This window comes from Cetorhinus maximus, chromosome 13 (genome assembly GCF_964194155.1).
Source record: "Cetorhinus maximus chromosome 13, sCetMax3.hap1.1, whole genome shotgun sequence".
Taxonomy (NCBI): Eukaryota; Metazoa; Chordata; class Chondrichthyes; order Lamniformes; family Cetorhinidae; genus Cetorhinus; species Cetorhinus maximus.
This window is the reverse complement of record NC_135891.1, coordinates 108,313,647-108,333,590: the sequence shown is the minus strand read 5'-3', so window position 1 is coordinate 108,333,590 and position 19,944 is coordinate 108,313,647. Positions and strand designations below refer to the sequence as shown.

Here is a 19,944-nt window from a genome sequence, read left to right as displayed (position 1 = left end):
TGACATTAAATAAATAGCTTCCTACCATGCCTGAGATATAGCTGAGCTACTGTTCACCACAGGTTTTGGTCAAATGCTCACTTCTATGGGGTGTTTGTTTCTGTGAAATGAATAGATCACTTTGTTTAGCAAAAGAAAAATAAACTATTCTATTTGGAGATGCTACAATTCCTGGGAAAACAAACTTACCCTTGTGTTGTGTTGGAATAATGCCAACTATGTTTAAGTTTATTTTTGACATGAAACACTTATCTCAGTAAATATTAAAACATGACCAGCAGATCCCACAGATAAATTCACACATCCTTGGTCCTAATTTAAAATGGAGGGCATCCGTGAAACTTGAAAAGCACAGTGGCCTGGAAATTGGAAATAAAAACAGAAAATGCTGGAAAAACTCAACAGGTCTGGCAGCGTCTACAGAGAGAGAAACAGAGTTAATGTTTCGAGTCCATATGACTCTGCGTTCTCTTTAGCTCCGAAGAAGAGTCATACGGGCTTGAAACGTTAACTCCGATTCTCTCTGCACAGATGCTGCCGGAGCCGCTGAGTTTTTCCAGGATTTTATTTCAGATTTCCAGCATCCGCAGTATTTTGCGTTTATCTTGGCCTGGAAATTGGTCTGTGCCCAAGTTTGGCATGAGCCCGGTGATGACAATGTCCAAGGCGTCAGAATTGGTGCACAAGAGAATGTTGCAAAATTGGTCCTCTTGTGCCAATAGGAGTAACTGGCTTGCTGGGAATGCCAATGATGCTCAACAACAACAATATACTTGTACCGTGCCTTTAATAGATGTTACATAGCATAATAACATAATGTGCCAGGATGCTTCACATGAGCATTAGAAAACAAGGTATGACACTGAGCTACTTAAGGAGATATTAGGTCAGATGACCAAAAGCTTGGTCAAAGAGGTAACTTTTAAGGAGTGTCTTAAAAGAAGGAATGTGCATTGTGAGGGGGAGAGGAGCAGAGAGGGTACTCCAAAGCTTGGGACTTAGGCAACTGAAGGCATGGGCACAAATTGTGGAGTAATTAAATGTGAAATCCTCTTTTGAAGAGGACAACAATTGGCCAGCGGGTGAGCCCGAGGGGGTGAGGAAATCCAAGAAGAGTGAGTAGCTGATCATGGTTTTGTTGCAGAGCCAGAAGGCTCCTCTTTCCAGCTCCATATTCAGACAAGTAGAAAAAAATGTTTTGTCTTCATTTTCATGGTCCCTTTCCCGTATTCAATTACAACTGCCAGCACGCTATTGGAAATTTCCAGCCTGCGGAATTCGACGTGTGTGATGCCATGTGTGGTCAAAATAGCCTGCCAACAGATAGAGTTAGGCTCACTTATGAAGACTGACTTATGGAACCATACCTGAGCAAGAGCCAAAGAGCAAGGAAGTGGAGAGAAAATAATGCAAAAAACAATTAAAAATAGATCAAATAGTATTAGCTGCAATAAAGCTGGCTTTCACATTGCTGGCTCCAGTCTGCTGAGCTGCTCCAGACATGAACAGAGTTCACAGACACCAAGGAAAGCTCAGATAAAAGCAAAATACTGCGGATGCTGGAAATCTGAAACAAAAACAGAAAATGCTGGAAAAACTCAGCAGGTCCTGCTGAGTTTTTCCAGCATTTTCTGTTTTTGATCAAGGAAAGCTTGCCTTTTTAAAGCACATGCTATGAAATATTTATATGCATAGTTGAAAAACCATGCTCATTGAATCATAAAAACGTAACTGCCAATTGGATTGGCGCTCAGGGTCTTCATGTTGTTTGGCCTCAACTATCGACCTTCCTTACTCCCTCATGCCGTTTATCACTTAAACTGCCTATCAGAATTGTTAAATACTGTTTATAGTCTTATTTCAGTTATGATTTTATAAAAGTTTGTGATTAACAATTGCAGAAAAGATTACAGTAGATGATTTAAGTACATTTGAAAATGCAAATATGTTCCGTTGTGTTAGTCAGTCCCGAGGCATACGGCCAGATATCATCTTGTCTTGTGTTTGGTTTCACAAACACGTTGGGAGCTGGGCAGGGGTGGGGTGGGGTGATGTTTTACTGCCTATCCTGCCCCGTCCCAATGTGGCAGGCAGGAGAGTGCCGGGTAGGGTTACCAACTGTGATTAAATGTATCCCTGAAGTATCATGAGAGTATAACAGTTTTCATAAGATTTTTCTGGTTTATTGTAAAGTAGGTTTATGAGGGTAAGCAGGTGGGTCTGTGTGTGTGTGTGTGTGTGTGTGATTTAATTACATTTGAAGTCAGGTAGACTGCAGACTTTGACTCATCAAAAGAAGCTTGATATGCTAGTGAGTAAACATGGATGTTGGCATAGCATGTAAGATGTGGAGGGAATTTGCATTTTTAGATAGATGAAGGGGGATTTGGATTTCAAAGGAATCTCAGTCTGTTTACAAATAGCCAGAGAAACAAGCTAAGGAATGCGTTTATTTTTCCCCCAAGGGTTACTGACAACATGAAAGTTTTTATGTTATGAGGGAGACACAGTTTGAAAGACTTATGAGACAGTAGAATTTGCATATTAAGAGATGAACTTATATAAAGGAGAATGAGGCTATGTGTCCGAGAAAGGCAATGTACGATCTCACAGGAGTGTGTGAAGTAGCCTTAATGAAGCGGCCAGCATTTGTGCATAAGCCTGCTCTCTACGGAAACTGAAGCTGGAGAAAGCTATTTTGAATCCCACTGTCCAGGATAGTGTGTTAATTTGCTGGATCTGCTTAAAATCTAAAACCTATTTTTGAACCATTGCCTTAAAGGGGGTATGACTGGCAGTCAGGTTAAGTTGGGATTTTAGGAATTATTACACTATTAATTTGTAGTTCTATGTATGTGCTTGAAATCTTTTCTTTGGTCAATATTTTAATTTAGTTTTTAAAACAATCTCAAAGTCCTAGTGGACTTATTACTTCTGAATTCAGTGCACACATCTCAAAATAAATACAAATTGCAAAACCATTCTGATAGCGCGATCAAGTTTCCTTCATGGATTTGATCCACCTGACACACATCATCTGCCAAGTCACAACATGGAAGTTTCATTACAAGACCCGCTCCCACCCTCCAGCCATTAGTTGGCCAACACATCTATCCTTGTGCCGCACTGCCTTTCTACGCCGATTGGAAAGCAAGAAGACTCATCGTCCAATTTGGATGATGCTTGACTATCAGCCAAACAGACTTTTTCTTCCTTGGTTTCATTATTTTTATATCTGGCAAAAAGAAATGTTCGAAGAAACTGTGAAAAAAAAAACACAATCGTTTTGAATATCCCAATGATTTTTCTCCAGGGTTGCACACAGCAGTGCCCTAGAGATTAATTTTCAATTCCTGGAGACTCCAAGTCAATCCTGGCGGGTTGGAAACCCTGGTGTCTGGGGATAAGTTCGATCAATAAAAATGTGAAACTCAACCTCAACCCACTGCAGATTTGGGGGCGTTTAACCCATTCTGGAGAGGCAGGTCAGTAATTATAATTTTATAATAATGAGGCATCCCTCAGACTTTGGGAGCCATTTGTATTTACCGTTGCAGGCCGGGTTTTCTAGAGTTCAGGAAACCCGGCTGCTGAAGGGAGGCAGGAGCTGCTAAATCCAGCAGGTAAGGGCTTTTCCCCGCATGAGAGCCAGGAGAAGCAGGAATGCTTTCTCCAGCCTCTTACGCAAATCTTTTCTTTCCCTTTCGTAAGACCACGGGCAGAATCATCCTAGATTTGCATTAATTGCGGTAGTGGGTGTTAGAAAAAAATGTTTTGCCCGCCGACTGCACGGGCAGGTTTTCGTGCCGTGTCATCCCCTTCCCGCCTCATTAATTATACAGCCACAGGAAACACGCCATCTCACCGGTGAGTGGCCTCCGATTTGCCCACCACGCCATTACGTTGCCGCTCCCTCACGCCGGACGCCATATTTAAACAGCAGTTGGGCGCATAATTCTCAACGCTTGCAGCCCAGGACTGCTTCAGTGAAGACATGGCCCCAAAAGCCAAGCAGAGTGCAAGAGAGATTCAGTGATGCATCCCCGGGATGCCTTCTGGCTGCAGGAAGCCCATCAGTCTCACCAGTCCGGCTTGAGAGGTGGTGGCAGTGGTGGTCAGTGCCAATGCTGCGCACAAGAGGTCGGTCATCCAGTATAGAAAACAGATGAAAGAGCTCATCCATTCCACCTGGGTAAGGCAACTACCTCATCACTCACAAGGACATCACACACTCACTGGCATCTCACTCACTCCTCCACACACACCTTCACATCTCCATCTTGCCTCATCTCCTCTGGAGGCTGCCTCCTCAGCCCTCACCATCTTGAGGCCACTTGCACAGATCAACATGTGCCCCCACACATGCACAGCCCCTTCCCCAGTACAGGCCTTGCCCTGCAGCCTCTTCCCTTGCCTGAGGCCACTTCTCCCCCTTCCCAAGCAATCCCTAGCCCTGCAGCCATTGAAAAGCCACCGCCTCCCTTATGGTTGGTCTGATAGGTAGAGACCTGTCAGTGACCCCCCCTAAAAGTGATGTGGTGCTGCCTGTGAAGCCTGGTGCTGATGACTGCGAGTGCTGCCTGAAGCAAGGTAAGCAAACAAACCTCGAAGTCCCTAATGAAGTGCAGCTAACCAGGTGCACGTGACTTATATACAATTGTGAAACATGTCGGTGTGATGATCCAGCATAGGGGGAAGATTCCGGTGAGCTGGGCTTATAATGAGATGCTAAAGTATTGAAATTAGGTTCCCGATGTGCGGTGGTGAGGAACATGGCCCGCCATTGACGGGTGGAGCGGACAATTACAAACTGGTTTCACGACAGCATCAAACCGATTTTTGGCCTTCTCACCATATTGCCCACTCAAGCCCGCTATGGCATCTGCTGCCAACGGGACTGGTTGATTCCGCCCCATGTTGTTTTGTTCTAATAATACTAAGCTTTTGTAAGACTTCCTTAATAATAGATTCCAACACTTCCTCGATGATTGGTGTCAGGCTAATTGGCCGTAGTTTCCCCATTTTCTCTCTAGCTCTCCTTTCTTGATTAGCGGTGTTCCATTTGCTAACTTGCATCTCTCCACAGATAACTGACTGGCTGAGTATTTCCAGCACGTTCTTGTTTCTTATCGCCGATGACCTGTGGTATATGACCCGTACGAACAGGTAGCAAGGGAGGAGAATTGGAGTCTACACAGAAAATGATCCAAGCGCAGATTATGGTTTTAGATCAGGAGGGGAAGATATTAGGTGGGGCCAGCACTATTGCAGAGACAACAGAAAATGATTTTGATGACAGACCTAGATGTGCGAGGTGAACTGAGATAAGGTTGAGCAATACATCAATGTTTTGCATCCCTGAACTGGCAGCCATGGAAGAAGATGGAGTCAAGGCTGGAGGCATGTGTGTGCTTGCAGGAGTTGAAAATGATGCTTTGGTTTTCTGACAATGTTAGAAGATATTTTTGGCTCACCCATTTGGAAATGGTGGCGACAAACTGGGGACAGTGGAGGAGGTGGCAAGGTTGAACTGGGTATTATCAGCATATTGCAAAAGCTGACTCTCCGCTTCTAGATAGCACAGCCCAAGTTAAAACCACAAAGGGGAGGATGCAATAAAAAATAAATCATCCGGAAAACAACATTTTAAAATGAACAATTAAAACTAATACACGTACATTATTCTGAGAAAGTGCTCCTAATACTTTTCCCCTTTCTGTCCCTGCCAATAGGGAAGATCAAGCAGTCCTGGGGCCCCGAGAACAGGATTCATCCAATGCCCTATCACTGTGAAACGCAGAGGCGTATGTCAGCACAGCCACATCCATCCGGAGGGAATTCATAACACGTGCTTCCCAACAAGGTTCACTGGAGCATTGTAAAACAAAATCTGACAATGAACAACACGAAGAGATAGTGGGGTAGATGACCAAAGACGTCTGTTTTAAGCAGCATCTTGTGGAAGGAGGTAGAGGGACGGACAGAATTAAGAGCGAGTTACAGAGCCTGGGGAGCTCAAGGCACGGCCACCAATGATTAACATCTCCCATTTTAATCCCTCCAAGAGGGCAGAATTGGAGGAGTGCAGGGATCACAAAGGGTTATGGAGTGGGAGGAGATTACAGAGATAGGGGGGGTTGAGGCTATAGAGGGATTTGAAAACCAAAGGATGAGAATACTAAAATTGAGGTGTTTTTTTTACAATGGGGCCAAGGGTGATGGGTGAACGGATTTGGTGTGAGTTAGGACACTGGAAATTTGAGGTCATCCAAAACTCTATTGTCCGAGTGTAGAATGTGAGAGGCTGGCTAGGAGCGCATTGGAATAGACAAGTCTAAAGATAACTAAGGCATGGATGAGGGTTTCAGCAGCAGATGAGCTGAGACAGGGGTGGTGTTGAGTGATGTTACTGAGATTGAAATATGGTGCAGATATGTGGTGAAAAGTTCATTTCAGCATCAAATATGGCACCAAGGTTGCGAAAGGCCGGGTTCAGCCTCAGTTACCAGGGAGAGGGTGATACACAGAACAGCTAGGAGCAGCAGATAGAGGTGGCGTTGGTCCAGGAACCATCTTGATGGAGGGAGAATTCACCTTCACTGACAGCTGGTCAGGCGGGGGATTCTGCGTGCTGGCTCAATGGCGTCAAAGGGCTGCGCTGTAACTGAATTTATACAATGATATGTTTATGAGGTGAAAAGGGGAGGCCTCACCTCAACTGCAAACTGAAGTGCTCATACAGTGGTGGTGAGGCAGGGAGGGGCAGGAGAGAACATGTCCTCCAAGGCTCCACCTATTTTCCCACATGGTTTTGCATATATCAAATGGACACAACCAACAGAGAATAAAGTGGAGGGAAATCTGCTCTGTAATCATTACCTCAAATTGCTTCCTATCATTTCAATTGCACCAACTTCAGTTCTGGGCAGTCTAAATACCACTAGGACAAGATCTCCACCCCCCCACCACCCCCGCCGCCATGAGAATATCCTGTTTGAAGAAAATCAAAATATAAGTTCAGCAAATTCCATTCTTTACCATTGTTTATTTTCAAGAAGGCTTCAGACTCCTTTTACATTGCGTGAATTTAAACCACGTTTGGCAGGCAAAGGGTTCAGATATTTACATGCACGGAGGAGAAACTCATTATTTCCCTGTAGCTCCAGGCCAGAAATAATATGCACGGAGAGAGGAATGCAAACATAATAAAAGGTTCAACTAAGTAGAAATTAAAAATGCTTTTACAGTAATGGAGGAAGCGTTTTGCGTTAGGAAAAAATTGAAGGAATTTGCAACTGGCAAAAACATTGACACAAAGGACACGAACATGACTGGAAGCTGCAGATGTGTTAAGTGCATAAAGATAGACACACTAATCTATTTGGAAAGGTGGCGTTACTGGTAAAGGATGACATGACAGCTATCAAAAAGATGGAAATAGTAGCAGCGAGAGAGCTGGCAGAAGCAATATAGATAGCTATCAGTAATGATAAAGCAATAATTGGCAACTGTCGCACCACGTCAGATCAAGGGGAAAGGACCAATGGAGAGCTATTCACGCAGGCACAAGGAATTGTAATGTGGCAATTATGAGGGATTTCAAATGGCCCGAAAGCAAACACACTAAACCAGGGACCACAGTGTGGGAGGGTTGAAAGTGTAACCAGTATCTTTTGAGGCAATGGGCAATTGCCTCTTGACCCACCCCATGAGTCAGCTTACGAGAGATGTTAAATCAGATTCAGTGTTTAGCAGGTCAGTGTTAACGATTCGCAACCTGGAAGTGGATGAACAGTCAAGTTTTTGCCATGGTTGCACAGATTTAAGATAAATTTGAGTGCCACAACAAATGGGTTTGCGAGTATAGAAAAATAAGATCTTAGGGGGCAGGTCAACTAGGTAGAAAATTAAATGGGAGGTGCTTATATAAAAATACAAAATATGACAGAAAGAGAATGGTCTTTTTTAAATAAGCACAATGTGACCTAAGCTCAGAACAGCAAGGCTGAGACCAGAGTGTCAGCAACCGACTAAAGAGGCTGAAATAAAAATTCACATCTGAAATGGATCAGTCAAATGAACTCCCCTTCCTTGACGTACTGGTTGAGAAATCTGCCAGGGGCTTCTCTACCATGTTCTACCGCAAGCCTACCTTCACTGGTCAATATACGCGTTGGGATTCTTTACAGTTCTACACGCTATAAGATTGGTCTTATTAACAACCTTGTAAATAGGACCCGAGCCATTTGCTCACTGTGCAAGCTTGATGTTGAAAAAGGGCACATCAAAGGCAACCTGTAGGATAATCATGTCGCGCTGTATATCACACAAACTCATGAATGGGCCTGAGGCCGTCACTTTTGGCCTTGAAAAATGCTCAGTCTATCTCAGATTATCCTGGAAGGGCAAGGTATCTCAAAAGTTTGAGCAACAGGTGAAACTAGCGGTTTCACGCTGCCACTATGCAGCCGCAACATGAGTGGTATTCGCCACTAACAGGATGCTGTCATCAAGCCAAAAAGATGTTCTGCCTATCACATAAATGAGTAATGTGGTATATGAATTTCAGTGCCAGTATAATGCTAGGTATGTAGGACGTTATGTACCAAAGACTGGTGGATCGTATCAAACAGCATATTCCAGCCTCTGTTCACAATGGGCAGGGTACAGACTGTACCCAACCAGCCCATGTTTGCAAAACTCAAAACACAGTGTCCAACACTAGACGTGTTCCACGATTGAACAATATTTGCTAAATAATCCTCACTGTGCTAAGGATTACGCTAACAACCAATTTAAGATTGTCTGTCAGACTCACAGTGGCAAATTTGCATGTACTGGAAACTACATATATTAATACATGGGGTCCTGTTCTTTGCAGACAGAAAAAGCACGTACACACATTGCGCCTGTTTCAGCTAAACAAAATAAGTGAGAGCCATTCACTAGCTCATTCCTCAGGGCAATGCCTTGACCAATCAGGATCAAGCTGCCTGGTTTAAACTTCAAACAATGCTTGATAGTTAACTGTCAGTCACCATCATTGGTGAATTCTCCATGGCAATGCCTCTACCAATCAGAGCCCACTTGCCAACCAATCAGTACTCTTTTCACATACAAATAAATTGTTGTTTTCCCCTTATATTGGTACTCTTGAAAAGTGGCCTGATGAGTGCAAGACGAAAAGCTTTGACATGTCTCTTTTTACAGCAACACTAAAATAAAACCAAGTTCTTTTAAGCTAAAAAAAAAAGCATTAAGAAAATTATAGTGTAATAACCACAGCAGATCCTACAAAAATACATGGATTACTAAAATGAGTACAAGATGCAAGAGGAATGCATTAAAGCTTCATTTGAGGGACCACCAGCCTAGGGAGAGTTCATATGGTAAATCATGACAAGCTAAATATATTAAAGCAACTTTGAATTTGCAGATTGCTGAGGGGCAGGCTGTGGGTCTCGATCCTCGGACAATCAAGAAATGGAGAAATAGCTGGAGAGTAATCAGCAATGAGATAACATCCAAAATATTCCTGGTCAGGCAGGGCGTGAGGCTGGATGGAACAGCATTTGGGGTTTTCTTCAGCACAAGCCCCACAGCTGGACATATCTGGTTAATAAAGGGACAGAATGTTCAAAGCTATAAAGAACTTGGTAATCAAACGCCATGTGTGATATGATTTCTAGTCACATTGAGTGATGGGAAGCTCAGGGGAATGTAACCAGTCAAGGCTGAATAAAAGACATTGTAATGTAGGTTTGGTTTCCATATTTTATTTTTTTTTAACATTTACCAATTGGGATCTTTTATACAAAAGTTAGTGAAAATCTGGAACAACCCTTGCCCCCACCCCCCCCAAAAAAAAAACCATTGAGGCCAAGTCAGTTGAAGATATCAAACCTGGAGATTGATACATTTTTGTCAGGCAAGAGTATGGAACCAAAGGTGAGTAGATGTTAGAGAGGATATCCAAGAGGTGGAGGGCCAGCAGGACTCATTTTTTGCATTGGAGTCCTCCAAGATCACCTACGAGTCCAGAATTTGCTCTGTCGAGCAGGATAAGAAGTGCTTGGGTTTCTTTGGGTACACAAAGAGAGCCCTGTGATGCATTCAAATACACACCAACCATGATCTAACTGAATGACGGAAGAAGCCTGATGAGTTAAATGGCCTTGTTTTGTTACTATGTTCCTAAAGGAGCTCCATAGTTTTTAGGCCCTTGAAAAGATGTACTAGTGTTAAGGGACAACGTGATTATTCTCAACATCAAGCCAGCAAAGGCACCAGGAGCAGATAGAACTGGTGTACTTGGGAGGGAGGAATAACAGGAAGCTTGTTATCTGATAGCTGATGTCCTTCTTATTTCCAATGCCTAGCCTCCTGCTTTGCAACAATCTGTTTTAAATCTCATTGTGCAGCATAAGATGATCAGCAAATTAAATGTCCATTCACATACTGGTAGCATCGTTGCAAAGGAGGTTTCACTTCACCATTGATAAGGCAGTCCTAATGTAAATACAGCCTGAATCTGGAGTTGACCTGAGCCAACACAGTGTGAAGAGGAATGACCCTCTCTGGAGGAGCTGGTCCTGATCCATTCCCCCTTAGAGGCAATTTAGGCTTCAACACTCGATCAAGTTTAGCTTTGTGGCAGGTTTAAACTTGTGCGGTGTGATTACGATATTTCTGTCAGGTACTTAAAATTAGCCAGAAACAATTCATTTGAGAACAAGACCAAAATTACCACCAAGGTGTAAAAAAAAATCATTTTAATACATCATTCATAAAATCTCTCCACTTTTGTACTGCAATTATAACACAAGAAAATTTATAAATTTCACCAAAGGTATAATTTTTTACCCACAAACCTAAAGCAACTTTACAATTAGTTCAGTGAGCAAGGCCATGCTATAAAATTTTGAACTGCATTGTTTTACTCAAAGCACAAATGCTTGTGAATATTTAGAGGAATTACCAAGCCTTCATTTTTGTTTACTTGATTTTATAAAAAAGAGCTCTACACATTTAAATGTTGCATATTTATCATTTTTTTGTATATTGATGGAGTATGCATTCTGAAGTTAATTAGTCACAACAAGCTAAACTTCCATTCACCAAATTATCCTCAATATCTCGAAAACACATGTAGTCGTATACAAAACACCTAAAAAAAGAAAAGCTTCAAGATTCAGTTTCAAAAAAAAGCATCTCAAGACCTGTTTACACTCCTGCACTTAAGTGGTATAAAATCTGGTATGGTTTCATCTTCAACATTGACCTGGCAATGTAAATCCTGCCCATATAAAGAGGAACACACACCCTCTGATTTCTGGATTATGTACTAATTTCATATTTATTTCTTGCAAGTCTAAATGCACAGACACAAATATTGTGGAGCGCACCAAACCTTTGCAGCTCCATTTGAGACAAGAATTGAGAGACTCGCAGAGCACAGCTCTCCTTTGGGGTGGGATACTTGGTGGGTAGGGATCGAGGTGGCTGTTCTCTGGCCTCACATGCTATCCTGACCGATCTTCCTCACTTCTAGGAATCTTGACAGGTCCAGTTCCACTAGGCGTTTAGAAGAAAGACCTGTGATATTAATAATTCATATACGAAGGCATGACAACATCCCAGTTTAAATCTGCAGCTAGCTAGGTGTCATTAAGCCCAATGTTCAGAGACCTACCTCTGCACTGTACTGTAAATATGTGTCATGATACAAATGTTTGGCCTGATACAAATGCAGCAAAGTAGGCATATCTGAATCTCCCTGTGGTCTTATCAGCGAAGAGACTTGCTTTATAGGAACTACATTCAACACAAACGGTAGAGAGCTTCGATCTCAAGGCAGTTCCAAGTTTTCTGACCATAACATCATACTAGGCACATAAACTACAAATAGGCCATTATATATATACACAAGTAATTCATTAACAGCCTGTCAGGATCAAGATAGTTAATAAATTTCACAACACTAGCTGCCATTTTATTATTTTTTTTTACAGGTATTTCTGTTTATATTAGAACTGCTAGTTACACTATTGCTCGGATTATTCAGTCTCTGCCTTAAAATAAGGATTTAATCTTTGTTCTTGTTTTCTGTGGCTCAACACACTCATTGGAAATAAGCCACAAAGGGCAAAAGGGTACACACCGACAGAACTTGTGTTGCATGCTTCAGAAGCTATCGCTACTGACAGAGCGTTATCATTGCATTACAAATTGTAAACACATCAATCCTTGTTTTGGCATTTGACAGTAAAGCACTCAGATTAATGTATATATTCAAAGTACTTATCTATTAAACACCAGTCGTGTCTTATCCTTTCAATTTTCTTTCTTCCTCTCCAAAACCTAGTGAGCTATGCTAGACATGACTGTACAAGCATCATCCCCAAATGAACCCAGTCAGTGGTAGCTGATTATTTGCTCCTGCGGGGCAGGGATGTCAGCGTTGAGCCTAATGCTGCCCACACTTGATAACTGCGCACATCAGATGGGTTGCGATCAGAAGCAGGAACTCTGGGTTGATTTTGACCCTGTCCCTAGTTCACCAGCACGGGAACCAAACGTACTGATTCAACGTTGCCTCAGACGAGATTAGCTAGCTCAGTCAAGCATTTCCCTCCGGTTACAATGGAGTAAGAATGGGGCGGCAGTGTCTTTCAATACACATTGAAAGCTTAAGCGCACAGGGAATCTAGCTTTTCTTTCTGAATTCTCAAAAAAAAGTTGTCCCACCAAACCAAATTCTCCTCAATGGTGTTTCTCCGACATCAGGCACAAATCAGGTCAAGCTGCTCCACAATGTTCTTCACATTAAGTGTGAGGGACCTGCTGCGTTTTCTCCATTATTGCCTGCATGTGGAGTTTCTTATCTCAGCCAACTCTGGTGCTGGGAAATAAAAAAAATAGTGGACAGCTTGGGGAAAACAGACAGCTCAGTCCTGGATTGCTCATGCACCTCTTCCGGCAGAGCAGTATTAGCAAATGTCTGGTAAGAGTCAACAGCCCAACTCTACCCACTTGTTGCATTCAGGACATGGTACAGGGCATCAAAAGGATAGGTTGAAATTTTGTTGTCGAAAATGGCACCCATGTAAATTGTCTTAATATTAAAGGAATTTTGCACAAAGTTAACATTTTCAGGCATGATCTTTTCTGTTTTACTCCTGGCAGTGATATATGCAGCAACATGCTTCATCAGCCTGTCTGAGAGCCTATCTGTATCCGGTCTCATTGTCTCAAGTAAGTCAGTGCTCCTTTTAGCCCAGAGATTGAAATGTGTCTTCAACATTAAGCCACAGAAAACAGAACAAAGTTTAAAATATGAAGGAAGGAAATTCCAGGTTTCCTCTAATGCTCAAAGGGAAAAGCACTGATTTTGTGGCAACGGGATGGACACTGGCAAGTCAGGGAATGTGCCGTGTGCCGTAGTGATTCATAGGCTCCGCTTCAGTCAAGGGAATGTTGGGTTTTCTCTCAGGTTCTGAAGCTTCCAAATCCTCCGTATACTGGGGCCTTTGTTTGTAGAAATCTGAAACGTATCGCACCTGTTATGGAGAGAAATTCATCATAAAAAGAGGAACTTTTTGGAGGACAAGATCACATATATGTTCACCATCTATACAAATGTAGATATACAGCCGTGTCTCTGTCTAAGGCAAATTTTTTGAGTACAGAACCTCATTGGGCAAGTTGGAAAACTGCTAGTGAATTGCAACGCATTTTCAAACCAACAAACAATAGTGTATTGCCGCAAATTTTAACTAATGGCTTCCTCCTCTGAAGTCAGCAAATTGAGCAATCAGGACTTGAGTGGGAAAATGTAATTTCTTCTGGTTGGGGAGTTGATGACAAGGGCTCATCAATTTAAAATGGTCACTGATTAAGTAAAGAGAGAAATTTCTTCACACAGACAGTTGCTGGACCATGGAATAATTTGCACAGACAGTGGGCGAAACACAGACTTTGGTACCCTTGAAGGGAACACTGAACGAATGTTTGAATTGGGGGAAGGTGCAGGGCTTTAGGGAAGACAGCAGTGTAATGGAGTTAGTTTGGACTGATCTAGGCAAGAGCCAGTACAAACGTAGGAACACAGGAATATAGGAATAGGAGTAGGCCATTCAGCCCATTGAGCCTGCTCCGCCATTCAATTAGATCATGGCTGATCATCTACCTCAGAACCACTTTCCCGCACTATCTCCATGTTCCTCGATGTCATTAGTCTCCAGAAATCTATTGATTTCTGTCTTGAATATGCTCAATGACTAAGCTTTCACAGCCTTCTGGGACAGACAATTCCAAAGATTCACCACCCTCTTGAATGCAGATATTTCTCCTCACCTGAGTCTTAAATGGCCTGCCCCTTATCCTGAGATTATGTCCCCTGGTTTTAGACTCACCAGCCAGGGAACCATCTCATCTACATCCACCATGTCACACCCTGTAAGAATTTTGTAAGTTTCAATGATGTCGCCCTTCATTCTTCGAAATTCTAGGGAATACCGACCCAGTCTCCTCAATCTCTCCTCATAAGACAATCCTACCATCCCAGTGATTAATCTGGTGAACCTCCATTGCAGTCCCTCAATGGCAAGTATATCCTTCATTAGATGAGGAGGCCTAAACTGTACAATTCTCCTGGTGTGGTCTCACCAAGGCTCTACATAACTGCAGCAAGACATCTTTACTTCTATACTAAAAGGCCCTTGCGATGAAGGCCAACATACCATTTGCCTTCCTAATTGCTTGCTGCACCTGCATGCTAGCTTTTAGTGACCCGTGAACAAGGACATCTGCGTTCCTTTGGATACCCACACTTCTCAACCTCTCACCATTTAAGAAATATTCTGCCTTTCTGTTTTTTATGATGGGCTGAATATCCTCCTTGGAGGCCTGTGCTATAAATATCTACAATTCTGTGGGAGGGAATTCAAGGAGAAAGAAGTGGCAGTCATGGACGAGGTAATCTTGGTGAGGGATGATTTGACTACTCTTCATTTTCCTTCCCTCACTTTCTTTGCTTCCTTTTTTTTCTCTCTTGGATGTCCTCTGATATCTCAGACAGTCTTCATGTGCAAGCCTAGGTACTGAGTGCTGGCAGGTTAGTCCATTGGAAAAGGGTTTTGTGGTAAAAATCCAAACCTTGCCTTTACCTGATATTTGTACACAAGTACTTACCAACAGGGATGTACAGAGATCAGGAGCAGGAATGATTTCTATCCTCTGGAGCCCATGGACAAAGTGGACAATCGCAACCTGGTTATTTTCAAGAAGAAGACTCTTTCTAAAGAAGAGTCATACGGACTCGAAACGTTAACTCTGTTTTTCTCTCCACAGATGCTGTTAGACCTGCTGAGGTTTTCCAGCATTTCCTGTTTCTATTTTCAAGACCACCTCACTCAGTACACACCAACGATTAAATCAGAGACCTTCCTGGTTGTTACTGCACAGTTACCTATTAGGCAGTTACATTTTACTATCATCAGTTCAGCTCCATTTCTCTGGAGCTTTTTAAAAATCCAATTCATTTTTTCAAAGAACAAAGACTTGCAACTATAAAGAGCCTTTCATGACCTCAGGACATTATCAAGCACTTTATAGCCAATGAAATACTTGTATTTTTGAAGTTTGGTCACTGTTGTAATGTAACAAATGTGGCAGCTAATTTTCCCAAAGCAAGGTTCCACAAACTGCAACGAGATTATGACCAGATCATCTGTTTTTAGTACGTTGGTTGAGGGATAAATTGTGACAAGGACACTGGGGAAACTCATCTTCGAGTTGTGTCTTGGGATCATTTTATGTCGAACTGAGAGGGCAGGCATGCATTTAACGCGATAGCCTTCATTTAACATCTCACCCAAGGCATGGCATCTCTGACAGTGCAGCACTCCCTCAGTACTGCATCAGAGTGTTGGCCTGGATTTTGTGCTCAGGTCTTTAGAGTGGGACAGGAACTCTCAAACTCCTGACTCAGAGGAGAGAGTACTACCCACAGAGCCATGGCTGGCACTTAAGCGAAGGGCACAGAGCTCAAAAAGTTGCACCATTTGTGAAGCTGGATGGCAATGGGAAACAGAGCCACTTATAAGAAATTGTGATGGACAGTGAAATTACTGTCCCTATCCATGAAACACGAGGAATTATCACAATTATGTGCCTTCAATACTCACAATTAAAATAGCCACAATAGCTCCTTGGAGGAATCCAGCCAACACGTCACTCCAATGGTGCCGATAATCAGAGACACGGGTATAACCTACGTAAATCGCAAAAGCCAGCAGGAAGAACTGGATGGTTGGCCGCAAAAGCCTGGCCCATTTCGCATGTAAACGGACCTGCACATACAGCTAGGTGGAAGAGAGAAAGACAAAAATATATTAATAGAAACTGCATTTTTTTATCAACAGGTAAACAATTAGGTTTGGAAAGTAAACTACTCCAAGTCAGAGCAGGATAAGGCGCAGAATCTGAAAATGGTATACAATGATGACCAAACTGCCATTCATATAGTGCCTTTCACATCCTCAGGACACTCCGAAGCATTTCATAGCCAATGAATTATTGTTAAAACTGAATTGTTGTTGCGTAAGCAAACATGCAGACAATTTACATACAGTAACATCCCATTGTCAAGAAGATATAATTCTCAATGTTATTGGAATTTATTGTAAAATAGAGTAATAGTGGGATGGGGTGTGTGTGTGCGCGCATGGGTATGTACGTGTGTGTCTTAATCAAATTTGTCTGGGTGCTTTGATGTAAAAAGAGAGTTTAGGTTTGAAATGTTAATTAGGTAAACATGGGGAAGTTTAACAACATAGATGTCAAGGGAACATTTGCATTTTGAAATAAACCAGACTAGATTGTTTTCAAAGGAGGGCTGAAATGTGTCACCTAGCCAGGTGAAGTTTAGAAACAGTGTATTTATTTTTCCCAAAGATAACTGGTAAAACTTAGTGCTATGAGAGGGTTTTATTATCAGGAAGATAAACTCCAGCGACATTGTGAAACAATGGGTATTTGCATTCAAAGAGGCAGATATGTATAAAGAAGAGGAGACTGATTGTAAGGGAGGCATTTTTAAGATCTTTAAGACAAGTGTGTGAAAAGCTTTCAGCATCAATGTCTCAAACTGCTGTCTCCATGGACTGAAGTTAAGAGAACTCACTTGGAATTTGACTTGTTCAGGGTATCATGTTTCTTTGCCTGGGTCTTTTAAAATCTGTGTGTCTTACTGTTGCCTTAACAAAAGTGTAACTGGGAGTTAAATTGATTAGGGGATTTAAAAGTTATCATAGTAGTAATTTGTAGATCAATGTATGCATTTAAAATTATTTCCCTTATTAATAAGTGTTTAATCTAGTTTTATAAAAAACCTATAAGACTTGGTGGTCTTATTACTACTGAATTCAAGGCACGCATCTCAAAATTTATACAAATTGAAAATTAGTTGTGGCAGTTGTTTCAAGTTTCCCTCTGAGATTTGAGCAGCTCAGCTTTTACCATAAGCTGTGTCATAACACCCACAAGTAATGAATGTTGAACAGGGATGAATATTGGTCAGGTCCCTGGGAGAATGCTCTTGCCCTTCTTCGCATAGTGTCATGGGATCTTTTACATCCAACTGGAACACGCAAAACCTCCATTTAATGTCTCATGTGAAAGAGGTAATCTTTGACAGGGCAGCATTCTGCACTGCAGCATCAACCTAGATTACGTGCTCAAGTCCTGGAGTGGGGAGATAACCCAGAACCTTCTGAGAAAGAATGGTACCATTGAACCAAGGCTGAAACTTTTAATATCCTTGCATTCTTATGAGTGTATTCAGCATCACTGTCTGTGGCATAAGGAAACAAAAGGATTAACTCCAGAATCATTAAGAGTGTAATCTAAAGTAGCAAAAACTAAGTCACACCAATTCCAAACTGACAGTTTGTCACTTTATTTGTCACTTCCTCTACTGAGCTGCCTTACAGTTCTGCATTGTTACGAAGGTGAGCACTTATCTCAGCGCAGTGTGGTGAATGAATCAATGGGCTGTGCCACATTATTCAACCTGCTGAAGTATTGATCTCTGCCAGACCAGCATGGGGGAGCCCACGTCAAACAACGCTGGGGAAATTGAGGTTACTACTTTCAGGCTTTTTCAGCAGCCTATATAGGTAAATATGATACCTATATGCTTGCTGGTATCTCTCAAGCCTCTGGTGTTACTGTGTTCCATACTTTAGAGCTGTCAGCTTGGAAACAGACATTTTGTGCATAATACCCGTCAACTATTGCCATGAAGTGAGTGTTCCAAACAGCTCCCCATTTTAATTCAATATTCTATTTCGATGCAGTCAGTCCAAAATGCCTGCTCTCAGGCATTTTCCAAGATGCAGCTGTGAGGTAGAGACACGCCAACAGGTCAACTGAAAAAATCTTAAGTACACAGGCACCTCATGATTTTTAGGAATTACAACATGTAGTACAAGGGTGTTTGGGCAGAGCAAGGGTTAATGTGGGACTGGGGAAACAGTACTGCCTGCGTAGTGACGTAGAGAGTAACATAATGGTAGACCGTTATTGTAGGATGGCTGAGTTGTGCTATTAATGATAGAGTCGATCTGCAGATACTTCTTGGGTGGAAACACTAAGCTTATTTACAATATACTCAGCAGCAATTAAACGTGTGCTTTCAACTCCAACTCTATCTCTACACTGACTGCTGAGGTAGCCCGTGCTACTCTCCTATTGGTTACTACAGATCATGTGATATTCTTTAATAAGTATTATTCTTAAAGGTACAATACACTAAATAAAACCATAATTACCACATCCCCCCCTTTAACTCAGCTATACATATTATATTTACAAACGCATATTTTTCAAAGCAACATAATATTTACACTGGGTAAGGAATTTACAAAGTTCAGTCTTTCAGGTGGTTTCCTGGAATGTGTGGAACGTTGCAGCTCCACAACTTCAGATTCTTTGTCAGGAACCTCCTTTTCCAGAGTTGCCTGGACATCAGGTGCTTCGGTGGGCACTTGCAGTTCTGTATCCTCAACTCTTATAGGAACATCAGACATGTCGCTCCTGGGTTGAGTATCCTCAACAGGAAACGCAGACCCGGTCATGGCCACTGGCAGAACCAAATCTGGGTGATTTTGTCTTTCTCTTCCTTAAATAGTCCATATGTTTATGGATGATTTGGCCTTCCACCTCCACGTGGTAAGATAGAGGTCCAGTCACCACACTTATTTCACCCGGTAACCACTTTGGTCCTTCCTTGAAGTTCTTCATGTATACCGGCTCTCTCAAGGTAAATTTCCTATCCCAACTATGCCAGTCGTATCTGATTTTCTGGCCCCCCTGACTCCTTTCCACTTTCCCCTCTAATTTCAGCATTATTAAGCTCAATCTCGTCCTGAGACGACATTTCAACAATAACTCCGCAGGTTTGACACCTGTTGTTATATGAGGGGTGGTCCTGTAATGAAAAAGAAAACGTGCTATCTTGGCTGCCAAGGAATCACCAGTTAGCTTTTTCATGCCTGCCTTGAATGTTTGAACTGCCGTGTTGGCCAGTCTGTTTGAGGAAGGGTGGTATGGTGCAGTTTTCACATGAGTGATACCGCTGAGGCTGATAAACCATTGAAACTCAGCACTTGTAAATGCTGTGCCGTTATCGGAAATGACTACTTCTGGTAGTCCGCAAATGGCAAAACACTGATGTAGTTTCTCAATTGTAGCGGCCAACGTTGGTGACTTCACCTCATATACATCCAACCATTTTGAATGGGCATCGACAATGAGCAGAAACATTGTTCTCAGGAACGGCCCAACGTAGTCAATGTGTAACCGCACCCAGGGTCTACCTGGCCAATCCCATGGGTGTAACAGAGCTGTCACTGGCAACTTTTGCAGTTGCTGACATTGCAC

General features: G+C 42.3%; 1 protein-coding gene across 2 annotated transcripts in view; it reads right to left on the bottom strand.

The window, feature by feature from the left end:
* Nucleotides 1-10,759: 10,759 nt before the first annotated feature.
* plpp2a (phospholipid phosphatase 2a) overlaps nt 10,760-19,944 on the bottom strand; it is an 87,939-nt gene continuing 78,754 nt past the window's right edge. For both annotated transcript variants that reach the window (XM_078555968.1, XM_078555969.1), the window contains exons 5-6: nt 16,188-16,364; nt 10,760-13,559 (exon numbers count right to left, since the gene is read on the bottom strand). In XM_078555968.1, coding sequence (XP_078412094.1) covers nt 13,419-13,559; nt 16,188-16,364 — 318 coding nt within the window. In that variant the 3' untranslated portion in view covers nt 10,760-13,418. The remainder of the gene's footprint in view (nt 13,560-16,187; nt 16,365-19,944) is intronic.